Source organism: Cervus canadensis, chromosome X (assembly GCF_019320065.1).
Source record: "Cervus canadensis isolate Bull #8, Minnesota chromosome X, ASM1932006v1, whole genome shotgun sequence".
Taxonomy (NCBI): Eukaryota; Metazoa; Chordata; class Mammalia; order Artiodactyla; family Cervidae; genus Cervus; species Cervus canadensis.
In genome coordinates, this window is record NC_057419.1 from 10,061,311 (window position 1) to 10,075,995 (window position 14,685).

The 14,685-nt window shown below is 47.5% G+C and overlaps 1 protein-coding gene across 5 annotated transcripts in view; it reads left to right on the forward strand.

Annotated features, from left to right (window-relative positions):
• Window positions 1-14,685, forward strand: part of STS (steroid sulfatase) — a 193,676-nt gene that overhangs the window by 79,513 nt on the left and 99,478 nt on the right. For all 5 annotated transcript variants that reach the window (XM_043458338.1, XM_043458334.1, XM_043458337.1 and 2 more), the window contains exon 6: window positions 7,951-8,087. In XM_043458338.1, coding sequence (XP_043314273.1) covers window positions 7,951-8,087 — 137 coding nt within the window. The remainder of the gene's footprint in view (window positions 1-7,950; window positions 8,088-14,685) is intronic.

The following is a 14,685-nucleotide window of genomic DNA, read 5'->3' on the forward strand; positions in this document are numbered from 1 at the left end:
TTACAAACATGTGTTTCCAAGTCGAGGAGAGTGATGCTGTGGAATATATAACCATGCACTTCACGACCCCTCACCCTAACTTACTCTTTTAGGGATAGAATTTGTCTTGGGAAGATGCTTCTCCTGTTAGGGACGTAGTTTATCAGCTCTTTGTGTGTTGTTTTGTGTGGTTTTTTTTTTTGGCCGCCTTGCGCCTTAGTTGTGGCATGTGGGATCTTTCCTTGTGTTGGGTGAGCTGGGTACTTGTGGACCTTAGTTGCTCCGCAGCCTGTGGGATCTTAGTTCCCTGACCGGGGATCCAACCCATGTCTCCGGCTTTCAAAGATGGATTCTTAACTACAGGACCGCGAGGGAAGTCCCACACCATATGTTTTCAGCTTGATAAGTCACAGGTCATCATAAACACATTTTGTTTTCATTCTGTTGCTTAGCTGTGTCCGACTCTTTGCAACCCCACGGGCTATATAGCCCACTGGCGTCCTCTGTCCATGGGATTCTCCAGGCAAGAGTCCTGGAGTGGGTTGCCATTCCCTTCTCCAGGGGCTCTTCCAAATCCAGGGATCAAACTCAGTTGGTCTCTTGCACCTCCTGCAGTGGATTCTTTACCACCGAGCCACCAGGGAAACCCAAAACACACTTAACTTAATTAACAAGAAATCCTCGTTGCTCTGACAGGCAGGAGTGACTTGTAGATTTCTTAGAGATCCTTAACTCTCCTTACCTGTCCTGAAGAAGGGTCCTTCATTCATTGTAGGTTTCTACCCGGTTATGACTCTGTTCCGTGGTGTATAAAATAGATCGAGGTTGGGTGCCCACCTAGGGGCATGTTCAGTTTTTAGTAGATACTGGTTAGTTACACATCAGGCGCTGTGCATATACACATATTCTAGGGCACATTTCATACCCATCACCTCTTTTTTTTGATTATAATTTTTTTGGCTGGACCAGGTCTTAGTTGAGGCACGTAGCATCTTCGATCTTTAGTTGGGGCATGTGATCTTTAGTTGAGTCATGCACACTCTTAGTTGCAGTGTGTGGGATATAGTTCCCTGACCAAGCAGCAAACAAACCCAGCCCCCCTGCATTGGAAATGCGGAGTGTTAGTCACTGGACCGCCAGGGGAAGTCCCCTCCCTCACCTCTTACCTGGTACAAAACGATGCTGGGAGATGAGGGACCAGAGGTCTTCTTGTGGAGGAATCTGAGGCTCAGAAGTTGAGAGTGATAGCCAAAGCCACACAAGCACACGGTCCATAGAGGATTAAAGCGCACATCTAACTCGCTGAGGGCTCTCCCGAGTGGCCTGTAACACGCTTGATGCCTTCTCTGCTTCTGCAGTGACTGCAGACTTTCCAACAAGGTCTGAGTGTGGATTATTTGGAAGAATTCAACACCCGACAAAATTCAACACCCCTGCTCCAAATGGATGAGGCCAGGTCCCAGTCCCCAAAAGGGGACCACACCTGGGAATTCTTTGATAAGCTCATGTTTATAGTCCAGTCCTTAGGGCTTCCTAGGTGGTGCTAGTGGAAAAGAACCTGCCTGCCGGTACAGGAGACGTAAGTGTTTGCAGGTTCAGTCCCTGGTTTGGGAAGATCCCCTGGAGGACGGCATGGCAACCCACTCCCGTATTCTTGCCTGGAGAAGCCCATAGACAGAGGAGCCTGGTGGGCTACAGTCCATGGGGGTCACAGAGAGTCGGACAAAGATTAAACAATTTAGCACAGCACAGCACAGATATCTATATGTGGAGAGACATAAATCATCTGTCCGAGAGACAGAAATCTCAGACATATAAAATATCTCAGCTATATCTACATAAATATCTATATACCTGTCTCTTTGTATATATGTTTTATGAAACACAAGACATATCTGAAAATGAGCTTCAGTGAAAATGGTTAGGATAAATTTTACTTCTCGTTATATACGCTAAAGATATATCAGAAGTAAAATACATCCTAACCATTTTCATTGATTATATAAATATTTAAAGTGTATAATGAGTAGTAAAATACATCCTAACCATTTTCATTGATTATAAAGTATATAATGAGAAGTAAAATATATACTAACCATTTTCATTGATTTTATATATATATATCTTTAAAGTGTATTAATGAGAGGTAAAATGTATACTAACCATTTTCACTGAAGCTCATTTCCGGATATGTCTTGTGTGGCCGCTTCTTTGGAGCAGAGGGATCTTGGGATGATTTTATTAGTTTAAATAAGAATGTTAGCCAAAAAGGAAGAGGGGCCATATTGATTTTAATTCACGGAGAGAAGAGTCAATCAGACGCAAGGTTAAGGGCAACACACGGGGACATACACACACGTGTTTGGAAGTGGAAAGTGAAAGTTGCCCAGGCATGTCCAACTCGTTGCGACCCCATGGAGTATACAGCTCATGGAATTCTCCAGGCCAGAATCCTGGAGTGGGTAGCCTTTTCCTTCTCCAGGGGATCTTCCTAACCCAGGGATCAAACCCAGGTCTCCCACATTGCAGGTGGATTCTTAACCAGCTGAGCTATCAGCGAAGCAACAGAAGTGGGTAAATAAATAAAGACTTCTCTTGTTAGTTTGCCAACAAAGGTCCATCTAGTCAAGGCTATGGTTTTTCCAGTGGTCATGTATGGATATGAGAGTTGAACTGTGAAGAAAGCTGAACGCCGAAGAATTGATGCTTTTGAACTGTGGTGTTGAGAAGACTCTTGAGAGTCCCTTGGACTTCAAGGAGATCCAACCAGTCCATCCTAAAGGAAATCAGTCATGAATATTCACTGGAAGGACTGATGTTGAAGCTGAAACTCCAATACTTTTGGCCACCTGATGCAAAGAGCTGACTCATTTGAAAAGACCCTGATGCTGGAAAAGATTGAAGGCGGGAGGAGAAGGGGACAACAGAGGATGAGATGGTTGGATGGCCTCACCGACTCGATGGACATGAGTTTGAGTAAACTGCGGGAGTTGGTGAAGGACAGGGAGGCCCATCGGGTCACAAAGAGTCGGACAGGACTGAGCGACTGAACTGAACTGAGGTGTCTTGTTTCAGTAAGGTAGATGCTACTTGTCTTGTGTGTTTTCCTGGGACGATCCATCCAAGGGCCTACGCCCCTACACTCTGCTGTACCCATGCACCCCAAACCTTTTAGGGCCCTCTTGAGTGGTTGGCATCCTTCACTCAACCATAGTGCCTCTCGCTGCTTCCAGAGCAAGTCATGATGAACCCGCGGGCTATGTGGTCCTCACCTGCAATGTCCCCAGAGACAGCCTGTGAGGACCCTTGCATCCACTTAACCAGGGCCTCCTCCAGAGAGGAAGGAGGGGAGCTGAGAGTGGACAGTGACTCTAATCAGTTTGTCGTGAGTCCGTCTTCTCTGCCCAGGGACCCAAGGGGCCTCGGGTAAGACTTGGAGGAGGCAGAAGAAGATGACAAAAAACAAGAGGAAGAGGAGGAAGTGGGAGACAAGAAGAAGGAAGAGAAGAAGGAGGAGAAGGAAAAAAAATCAAGAAGATGAAGCAGAAACAGGAGGAGAAGAAAAAGTAAAACCAGAGGAAGCATTTGGAACTCACGCTTCTTACTATCAACTGGCCTCTTGCAACAGCTTCAATGGCTACTTCTTTCCCAAGTGGTGAAGAATCCGCCTGCAACGCGGGAGACCTGGGTTCAGTCCTTGGGTGGGGAAGCTCCCCTGGAGAAGGGCGTTGCAGCCCACTCCAGTCTTCTTGCCTGGTGCATCCCAGGGACAGAGGAGCCTGGCGGGCTACAGTCCATGGGGATCGCAGAGAGTCAGCCACGACTTAGCGACTAACACTTTCTTTCCTATTGCCTGAAGCATAAAGACATTTGACTTTTTTTTTTTTTTTGGTTTTCAACAGACGTTCGATACCTTCCAGTCTCTGGGTTAGAATACTTAACAAATGAATGCCGGGTGATTTAAAACCGGAAACATCAAAGGATTTTCCACCGCTGTGTTCTGGGGGCGGAAGTGGGCACCTATGGCTGAACTCCGGCACTTTGAGGTTCAGATGGGCGTGCTAGGGTCAGCCCCATCATGGATGATGTCCATAGTCGAGTCCTCAGAGTCTACTTGTGGGTGCAAAGCCATATAGGCTCTATTGCAGCAGTCCCCAAACCTTTTCCGCCCCCCGGGGGCCGGTTTCATGGAAGACAGTTTTTCCAGGGACTGGGGGCCGTAGAGTGGTTTGCGGATGCCTCACGCGTGTTTCCTTCATTGTGTAGTTTATTTCTATTGTGATTGCGTCGGCTCTACCTCAGATCATCAGGCACTAGACCCTGGATGCTGGGGACCCCTGATCTGTAGGAATAATACAGAGTCGCAGGCAGGGCTGTCTGTGAAAGGGTCCTCTCACAGACAGAGCCCGTCGGGACAGTTGACAGATGAGACTGTTCTGGGGAAGCTAAGGTTCTTGTTGTAGGTGGAGGGACGCCCGCAGAACTGAAAATCAGAGCATTATCTGAAATCTCGTTACACAGGCTGACCTTGAGACCCGGGGATCTGTATCTTCTCCCTCTGTTTTTGTGGGGAAGAGGTGGCTGGCCTGGTTTTCCTGTCCTCATTTTTTTTTTTTAATTATTATTATTATTTTTAACTTTTAGTTTTTGGGTGCACCATCTAGCAGAAGGTATCTTAGTTGCCTGACCAGGGATTGAACCCAAACTGTTTGCATTGGAAGCATGGAGTTCTTAATCACCTGGATCACCAGGGTAGTCCATCCTGTCTTCCTTTTCATGTTTAACATGTATCTTCATTGTTCTGTGGTTCTGAAAATGGCGTGAGCTACTCTGAAAAACATGAAAGCAGTATAAAGATGTAAAAAAGCTGGGGAGTTTAAATTGTTGGCAGGGTTTGCTCCTCAAGTATTGGGCTTCCTATAAGAGTGTGTGTGTGTGTTTGCGCGTGTGGCCACTCAGTCATGTCCAACTCTGTGGCCCCGTGGACTGCAGCCCACCAGGCTCCTCTGTCCTTGGGATTCTCCAGGCAGGAATACTGGGGTGGGCTGCCATGCCCTCCTCCAGGGGATCTTCCCCACCCAGGGATCCAACCCGGGTCTCCTGCATTGCAGGCAGATTCTTTACCCCTGTTGCCACTGGGAAGCCCCATTAGTGGTATCCTTCAGGCAGTGTAAAAATCTATATAGATAATTTTTGGTTTTAAAAACTCAACAGTTTTCTAGTGGTTAAGACTTTGCCTTCCAAGCCAAGGGGTGTGGGGTGAGATCCCTGGTCAGGGACCGCTGATCCCACATGCTCCGTGACCAGGAGAAAAAAAAATCACAACATAAATCAGAAGCAATATTGTAGCAAAGTCAATAAAGACATTAAAAATTGTCCACATCAAAAAAAAAAAAATCTGTTAAAAGTGTATTCTGAGGTGTGTTGGAATGAAGAGCCTGGGAAACCATGCTTTGAAGAGCTCGGGTTATGTCTCCGCCATCGACCACTTCCGTATCTGAACAGCAAGGCTTGGGGGGTCGTGGCTCAGACACTGGCAGATTTATGGAAAGCGCTCGCACACACTGACGCACGGCAGGAACTTTGCACGATCTCTCCAGGAGTGGGTTCTGCCCACCGCCAGCTTGAAGGTCACGCTCCTCGTCTGTATCCATCGTCTGATACGATCGGTCACGGCACTTTAAGCAGCTCAGACCAACCAACTCTGAATGGCCTCCTCTGGACTTTGGGTGGCCGATGGCAGGGCATGGTCCATCCTGGCTTGATATTCTGAGTGCCTGGTGCCGCGTGGGCGGAGTTAGTTGCCAGAGGCTTCGGTGGATGAAATGAACAATGGGACATGTCCATCTGCGAGTGCAGAGAGTGTTGGTCACCTAAACTCCGGCTGGCTGGCTGTTGTTATCGCTGTCTGGTTTATGGCTGTGGTTCAGTCGCTCAGCCGTGTCCGACTCTTTGCGACCCCGTGGGCTGCAGCACGCCAGGCTTCCCTGTCCTTCACTGTCTCTTGGTTTACACCTTAGTCCGATTGCCAGCTTTCGATGGCCTTCGGAAGCCATCCATCAGTCAGTCAGTCAGTTCAGTCGCTCACTTGTGTCCGACTCTTTGTGACCCAATGAATTGCAGCATGCCAGGCCTCCCTGTCCATCACCAGCTCCCGGAGTTTACTCAAACTCATGCCCATCGAGTCGGTGATGCCATCCAGCCATCTCATCCTCTGTCGTCCCCTTCTCCTTCTGCCCCCAATCCCTCCCAGCATCAGGGTCTTTTCCAATGAGTAGACATCTGTATTTGCATTCCGATTATTCCCGATGCTGATACAAATGGGAACGCTCAGTGATTAATAAAGCTCAGACTCTCAGAAGAGGTTGCTTTGCCTGGTGGCTCAGATGGTAAAGAAACTGCCCGAAATGCGGGAGACCCAGGTTCAATCCCTGGGTCGGGAAGATCCCCTGGAGGAGGGCATGGCAGCCCACTCCAGTATTCTTGCCTGGAGAAGCCCATGGACAGAGGAGCCTGGTGGGCTGCGTACAGTCCATGGGGTTGAAAGAGTCGAACATGACGTAGTGACTATGTCAACAAATTTCAATGGGATGAATCAGCAGGTAGGGAATCTGCCTGTAATGCAGGAGACACAGGAAGACACGAGTTTGATCCCTGGGCCGGGAAGATCCCCTGGAGGAGGAAATGGCAACCCACTCCAGCATTCTTGCCTGGAGAATCCCATGGACAGAGGAGCCTGGCGGGCTATGGTCCATGAGGTTGCAGAGTGGGAGAGTCGGACACGATTGACACTTTCTCAAAAGACGAATAAACTATGCAAGACCTTTGTGCCGGGCAGGAAAAGAATTACACTGTAGCTGCCTTCCTGCCTGGATTTCACTCCCGCCTGAGGACAGGGTGTAAATATTTGTGATTCTGAGATTGGCATGATCCTGGGTTGCTGGCAAGGTGCAGAGAGCCGCCTTCTGTATTTGTAACAAATAGAGAGAGGGCGTGTAGCAGCCGAAAAGTTCTGTCTCTTCACACAGCCTTCGTGGCTGGACGCAATAAATTTTCAAAAGAGTTGTTTACTGAAGTGCTTCAGCTAATAAAAAAAAAAAAATGGAGTGAAGCTGTTATGGGGAGAACTCCCTCCTGCCAGCTTGCTCAATTGTTCATTTAGTTTTCAAGGTCATAGAGAGGAAGAGAGATGGGACTGTGAGGGTCTTTTCCTGCCATCTCTCTGAAAGGACAGCTGAGCATAGGTTTCTAAAAGAAAGTGCAAGTCACTCAGTCTTGTCCAACTCTTTGCAGCCCCATGGATTGTGCAGTCCGTGGAATTCTCCAGGCCAGAATACCAGAGTGGGTAATTTAGTCGCTCAGACATATCCAACTCTTGCAACCCAATGGACTGTAGCCCGCCAGGCTCCTCTGTCCATGGGATTCTCCAGGCAAGAATACTGGAGTGGGTTGCCTCTCCTGTGTCCAGGGGATCTTTGTTCTTCCCAGCGAGCAAGCTGTCCATCACACCCGAGGATGTGAGCAGGGCAGAATGACTGATCTGTCCAGCCTACATTCCCCAGGCTCCACTGATGACACCTCTGTTGCCAGGGGGGAAATCCTCACGGTTGGATTTCATTTTTGCAAGATGGATATTTCTTTTCCACTTTTAACCCAGGGGGGAAATCCTCACAGTTTGATTTTTCACTTTTGCAAGCTGGATATTTCCCTTCTTCTTTTTTTTAACCAAGGTGGGGGAAATCCTCACAGTCTGATTTTACTTTTGCAAGCTGGATATTTCTCTTCTTCTTTTTTTTTAACTAAGGGTGGGAAATCCTCACAGTCTGATTTTATTTTTGCAAGCTGGATATTTCCCTTCTTTTTTTTTTTTTTAATCAAGGGAATAAGCGTTTTCACTTTCAGGATTAAACAGCAATAACAAACGGCATCGAACGTGTTTATTTTGCCCTTGACTTTTTTTTTTTTTTTCAGCAATACCAAGACCCCTTTCCTGCTTGTCATGTCTTTCCTCCACGTGCACACGGCTCTCTTCTCTTCGAAGAACTTTGCCGGCAAAAGTAAACACGGCGCCTATGGGGATGCCGCTGAGGAGATGGATTGGAGCGTTGGTATGTATCCCTGCATCTTCCGTCTGTGGGCTTCCCGGGTCTTCAGTCTGCACGTCAGACATGGCTGAGACTTTTCCTGCCTCCTAGCTTATTTCTGCTGAGAGTCTGCCTGTGTGTCTGATACCATCAGAGACAGCACGCGCTTCTTTTTTTTTGTTTTGTTTTCTGTGTTCCAAAAAAAAAGTCACCAAACACTAAGTGTGGCGGGTAAAGTGAAAGTGTCAGTCGCTCAGTTGTGTCCGACTCTTTGCGACCCCATGGACTGTAGCCCACCAGGCTCCTCCATCCGGGGGATTCTCCAGGCAAGAATACTGGAGTGGGTAGCCAATTTCCTCCTCCAGGGGATCTTCGCAACTCAGGGATCAAACAACAGGTAAACAGTATATATATATATATTTTTCCCCCAATTACTTTTATTAGTTGGAGGCTGATGACTTTACAATAATGTAGTGGTTTTTGCCATACATGGACATGAATCAGCCATGGGTGTACATGTGTTCCCCATCCCGATCCCCCCTCCCACCTCCCTCCCCATCCCATCCCTCCGGGTCATCCCAGTGCACCAGCCCCGACCACTTGTCTCATGCGTCCAACCTGGACTGGCGATCTGTTTCACACTTGATAATATACATGTTTCAATGCTGTTTTCTCAGATCATCCCACAACCAGCATATTAAAAGCATCTTAACCCCGGGTGTGGTTGAGGTTGCCGACGGATACAGCGCCAGGGAGTCTGGGTCTGTGGGCTGGTGATCAAAGAGATGAATGAAGGACAAAGAGTCAACATTTATTCGTTCCTCCCGTTACGCTCTTTTTATGTATTTATTTTAATTTTTGGCTGCTCTGGGTCTTCATTGCTGGGTGAGTGAGGGCTGCTCCCTAATTGAGGGTCACGGGCATCTCATTGCGATGCCTTCAGTAACCTTTCGGAGAGGGCAATGGCACCCCGCTCCAGTACTCTTGCCTGGGAAATCCCATGGATGGAGGAGCCTGGTGGGCTGAAGTCCATGGGGTCTCGAGTAGTCGGACACGGCTGAGCGACTTCACTTTCACTTTTCACTTTCATGCACTGGAGAAGGAAATGGCAGCCCACTCCAGTGTTCTTGCCTGGAGAATCCCAGGGACGGGGGAGCCTGGTGGGCTGCCATCTGTGGGGTCGCATAGAATCGGACACGACTGAAGCGACTTAGCAGCAGCAGCAGGAACCTTTCGGAGCGAGGAGTGTGGAGCTTGGGGTCAGCAGTTGCTGCATGCTGGCTTCGTTGCCCCGTGGCACGTGGCATCTTCATTCCCCGGCCAGGGATTGAACCCGAGTCCCCTCCCTGCACGGGAAGGCGGATTCTTAATCCCTGGACTGCCGGGGGATTCCCACCGCTGACTCTTTCAGCAGTTGAATCTGAGCAGCCCCTTGTCTCCGGCACAGTGGGGTACAGGGCAGGTTTGGGAGACAGAAGGCTGGCCCCGCAGTTACCGCTGTGGACAGTCTCGCTGCGGTGGCCTTGAGGTCGTCTTCTTCTGGGGATCCTATTAGCCCTCCCTGTGTCTCCTTCTCCTCCGGCTTGTGTCTTTCTTGCTGCTTCTACAAGGATGGCGGGGGTTCCCTGTCTCTCTCTCTGTCCCTCCTCCCTAAACGGGTTACCCTATTTCCTGAGAGACGTGGCTTGTTTTCCGGAGCAGCCCGAGAGACTTGCTAGTGAATTTTTCCTTTCCAGAAGATATTTTTTCAATGTGTGTTTCACTTGGCTGCATCGGGTCTCCCTTGTGACCCTTGCGATCTCAGCTGTGTCATCTGGGATTTTTTTGTTGTTGTTGTTATAGTGCGTGGATTTTCTAGTTGTGGGTGTGGAGACGCAGTAGTTGCAGCGAGTGGCCTCAGTTGCTCCACGGCATGTGGGATCTTAGTCCCCCAACCGGGGGATCGAAACCTGCGTGTCCCCTGCATCGGAAGGCAGATTCTTTACCACCGGACCTCCAGGGAAGTCCCTGAGGGGTTTCTGTGTAAACTGTGCCTTGCACCTCGACATGAAATCATGTTGACTGCGCTTTCTCTTGGGACTTTCCTGATGGCTCAGCGGCTGAAGAATCCGCCTGCAATGCAGGGAGACACGGGAGACCTGGGTTTGATCCTTGGAGCGGGAGGAACCCCCTGGAGGAGGCAATGGCGACCCGCTCCAGTATTCTTGCCTGGGAAATCCCGTGGTCAGAGGAGCCTGGCGGGCTGCAGTCCAGAGGGTTGCAGAGCTGGACACGGCTGAGTGTGCACGCCTGCGCTTTTCTCTTGCACAGCTAAGCAGCCTCCGGCCTTTTCTTCACAGTGCAGGGGAGGCCACAGTGTGTGGGTAAATCAGAGGGACTGAAAATCCGCGAGTTCTGAACTTCTCATTCAGTCCCTGCGTGGTCCAGCCATGTCTCGGGTGCTCAGGGCGTTGGCTCCTTCTGCACAAAATTGGACAAAAGTGAGTCAGCGGCACCGTCAACAGGCTGCTCAAGATTTTCGCCACATTTCCTTTTTTTTTTCCCCTCTTTTGCCCCTTCTGTCGTCCTTCGTTTCCTTGCTGTACCCTGAATTCAGCGTTTTTCTCATCGAGGTGTTTAGGAGATCCTCTAGAACGTGGCTGTAGAGTTTTCTTTCTTGCTTTGCGTCACGAGCACACGGAACCTGGTGAGGGTCACCGACCGTGACGATGACAAGAACAGCTTTTGTCTCGTTGTTTCATTTAAACCTTGGGAGGAGCATCGTCTTTTGGACAAGGTGACTGCAGCCCTATTCTAGCTTCTAGCTCTTCCCCTATCTGTGTGAACTTGACAGATGTCTTAAATCTCTGTGACTGATGAGTTCAGACGAAGCAACTTCTGAGTTTCTTTCTAGCCTTCTCTGTAATGCTCCCGGATAGCACAAGTGAGTCAAATGATGAACACGAACTGGGAAAAAGAAAGGCAGCCAGAACATTCTGCCTAATGGGATCGGTAAGAAGAATTCATTATACTCAGGGCTTTGACATACAGCTCATACAAGCCCACCTTCTTTCATTTTTGCTTCTTAAAATGTTGCATGTAAATTAGTTTACATTTTCCACACCTTAGTAGTGTAAATCAGTAGAATAGTCCTTCGTAGTGCGAGCCAGTAGAATATTTTATCTCTTTAATGAGTGTTGTATGTTAATGTATGCAGTTTTGTATCCAGCTCTCTGACGTGTCTTTGCTGGCAAGCAGGCTTTTGCTAGTATCATCACACGTATTGACTACTTTTTATTTAATTACATCAACACATATTCCTACCCTCACTCATTAAAAACAAGTCTAACTTCCAGTGTTTTTCTGCTATTCACCCGTCGTGAGTAAAATGAAGCATGTTTTTTGAATCTTTGAGATCTACAGTAGACCCTGGTATCATATTAATAGGTGGTTGTGTTCTTCGATTTTTTTTTTTTTTTGCCCCCAAAATAAAATCCTCCCCTTAAGCCATTACATTCATGGCTCAGGATGTTTCTGTTGTTTTACAAACTCAATACCTCTGAGCATTTTGAAGAATATGGCTTCTTTCCAGGAAGACCCTCTCTCTCTCACCGAGAAGGGGAGTCTGGGTGATTGTGTAATAAAATGACAGGGAGGTATCGGCTTAAAAGAAACGCCTCAAGCACCATGGGAGGCTGAGCTAGAAGCCATCAAGCAGACAGGCTGGAGCTCCGTCCTTTAGACTCTAAAATGCTCTAAAGTTTAGGGTGTTTTCTTTCTAAATGTTTGGACACAGCGTAACTATACAGAGCATACCTTTCCCCTCTGCGAGTTTCTCCATACCCGTAAAAGCATATTCATAAAGGATCCTTTCTTATTTAATGGTCCGCCACGGCCAATCTCACCCCACACTGTGTAGCTTGGACGGCTTTATCCTCAGCTGTGTGATCGCTGTTGCTTGTATTGTCATTACGACCCAGAAAGGACGGACCGCAGACATACGGTGTAAACTCTACACAACGGGTTGGTGTCGATGTTTAGTCGTTAAGTCTTTGTCGGACTCTTTGTGACCCCCTGGACTGTAGCCCGCCAGGCTCCTCTGTCCATGGGATTCTCCAGGCCAGAAGACTGGAGTGGGTTGCCATTTCCTCCTCGAGGGGAGTCTTCCCGACCCAGAGATGGGAACCCAACATCTCTTATAGCAGGTGGATCCTGTACCACTAAGCCCCCAGGGAAGCTCCGATGCGAGGCGGCTGGCAGTAAACGTCCACAAGGGTGGCCGAAATCCTGAAACTCTACCACCACTGTGCAATTTGAGAGGTGGGCAGTGTTCTACTGATCACGGTCTCTGTCTGCGAAGGGCGTGCCCTGCACCTGCTCTTGCCTTCACACGTGTCCCCTCCCTTTGTGATGTCAGCGGTCAGGGCAGTGTTCCTTTTCCATCAGAATGGTGTGCAGTCCTCAGCAAGACACAGGGAAAGGGTCATCACCTTTAATACATGCCATTGTGTGCCTAATATATGATAAGACCTTGGCTTAACGGAATGTAGGGGTTCCCAAGGGAGTTAAGGTCTGTACAGTCTTAAGCTGTGGTTTTTCCAGTGGTCATGTACAGATGCGAGGTTTGGACCATAAAGACGGCTGAGCTTGGAAGAATCGATGCTTTCGAACTGTGGTGTTGGAGAAGACTCTTGAGAGTCCCTTAGACTGCAAGGAGATCCAACCAGTCTATCCTAAAGGAAATCAGTCCTGGGTGTTCATTGGAAGGACTGATGCTGAAGCTGAAAGTCCAATCCTTTGGCCACCTGATGCGAAGAGCTGACTTATGTGAGAAGACCCCAGTGCTGGGAAAGATTGAAGGCAGGAGGAGAAGGGGACAACAGAGGATGAGATGGCTGGGTGGCATCACTGACTCGATGGACATGAATCTGAGCAAGCTCCGGGAGTTGGTGATGGACAGGGAGGCCTGGCGTGCTGCAGTCCATGGGGTCGCAAAGAGTTGGACGTGACTTAGCAACTGAGGAATAGCACCAAGGGAGTTAAGATTCTTCCAAGTGGTTTTGAAATGACCCAGAGGAAGGAGGAATGAATGAATGTCTGGATGGAGGTGCAGTTGACTCTGGAGAGGTTTAGGGACCAGTCCCCATATGTGGCCAGTGGCCTGCCTCACCGTTTCAGCAGGACACACTTTCTGGGGAAGCCTTTGGGCAGTTGCGGCTCTGTTGCCAAGTCTGATTTTCAACCCTAAGTAATTCCCCAGCAGCAAAGCTTTGGGGGAGGAACACGTGGATAACATGTTGCTAGGATGGGTGAAACAGGATAACTCTATTATTTTTTTTATTTAATTTAATTTTTTACTGAAATGTAGTTGATATATAATATCAGTTGCAAGTGTACCATGTAGTCATCAGTGACAGTTTTGAAAGGTTATACTCCATTTATAGTTATTATAAAATATTTCATACATTCCCCATGATGTGAGATACATCTTTATACCTTACTTTGTGCACGATAGTTTGTACTGAAAGAAGGCGTCTTTTTTTTTTAAAGTTACTGTGTTGATTCCTAGGGCTTCCCAGGTGGTGCTAGTGATAAAGAACCTGCCTACCAATGCAGGAGACATAAGAGACACAGATTCGATCCCTGGGTTGGAAAGATCCCCTGGAGAAAGGAATGGCAACCCACTCCAGTATTCTTGCCTATAGAATCCCATGGACAGAGGAGCCCGGCGGGCTATAGTCCATGGGTTTGCAGGAGTCGGACACGACTGAAGTGACTTAGCATGCACGCACACGTTGATTCCTAAAGAGGTCAGGCAGTTTTCTTTCATTTTTTAAAAAAATTAAACAACAACAAAAAATCTATTATTTATCAAGTGGAGTCAGAACATTTCACAAGCCCCGTCCTCCTGTAGTAAGGAACTACAACGGCTGAATTTTTCACGAGTTCTCCTCTGCTTATCATACCTCTAAGATTACGTTACAAAACGTATTTTAAATATTCAGCAAGCACTTTTTCTTTCTGACTCTCGAACGATCAATGACACGGTCGTTAAAACTCAACTCAAGCAACAAATTGGACCTTATCTTCTCACTGATACTCTCCTTTATTGAAAACTTCCCTTTTGGAATTTTCGAAAGACTTCTAAGTTCTCTGAGGGGAAGAGAGAGAGGTACGTGTTTACACTTGTCCTTTTGCATTAACTTTCTCTTCCTAAATTTGAAAGATACCAAGTAAAAATGCTTATAAAACTGTAGCTGTTGAAAGTCTATTTTTAAAGTCTTAATCTGATGTGTAAGATGTTTTAAAATAATTGTTGATATAACAGTGCTCATGCTCATTTTAAAAAAGGACTTTGAAAAACAAAATACAGACAAAAAAGGTAAAAAAAAAAGTTTCTCCTCCTGTGTATCCTTAGTAACACACCCTAAAAAAAAAAAAAAGCCTGAGTTTGTAAAAATTTGCTTTTAATTCAGTAAGTTCCGTGGGATTCTAAATACCCAAAGTGGAAACTGAATTTTTTTTTTTTAAAGTAAATGCACCAGTTGATTCCAGAGTATCAAATCTTGGATATGTGCTCGGGATGGCAGCTTAGCTCTATGATAGATAGACTATGACCTCTGTTGCAATCGCCATCATCTCT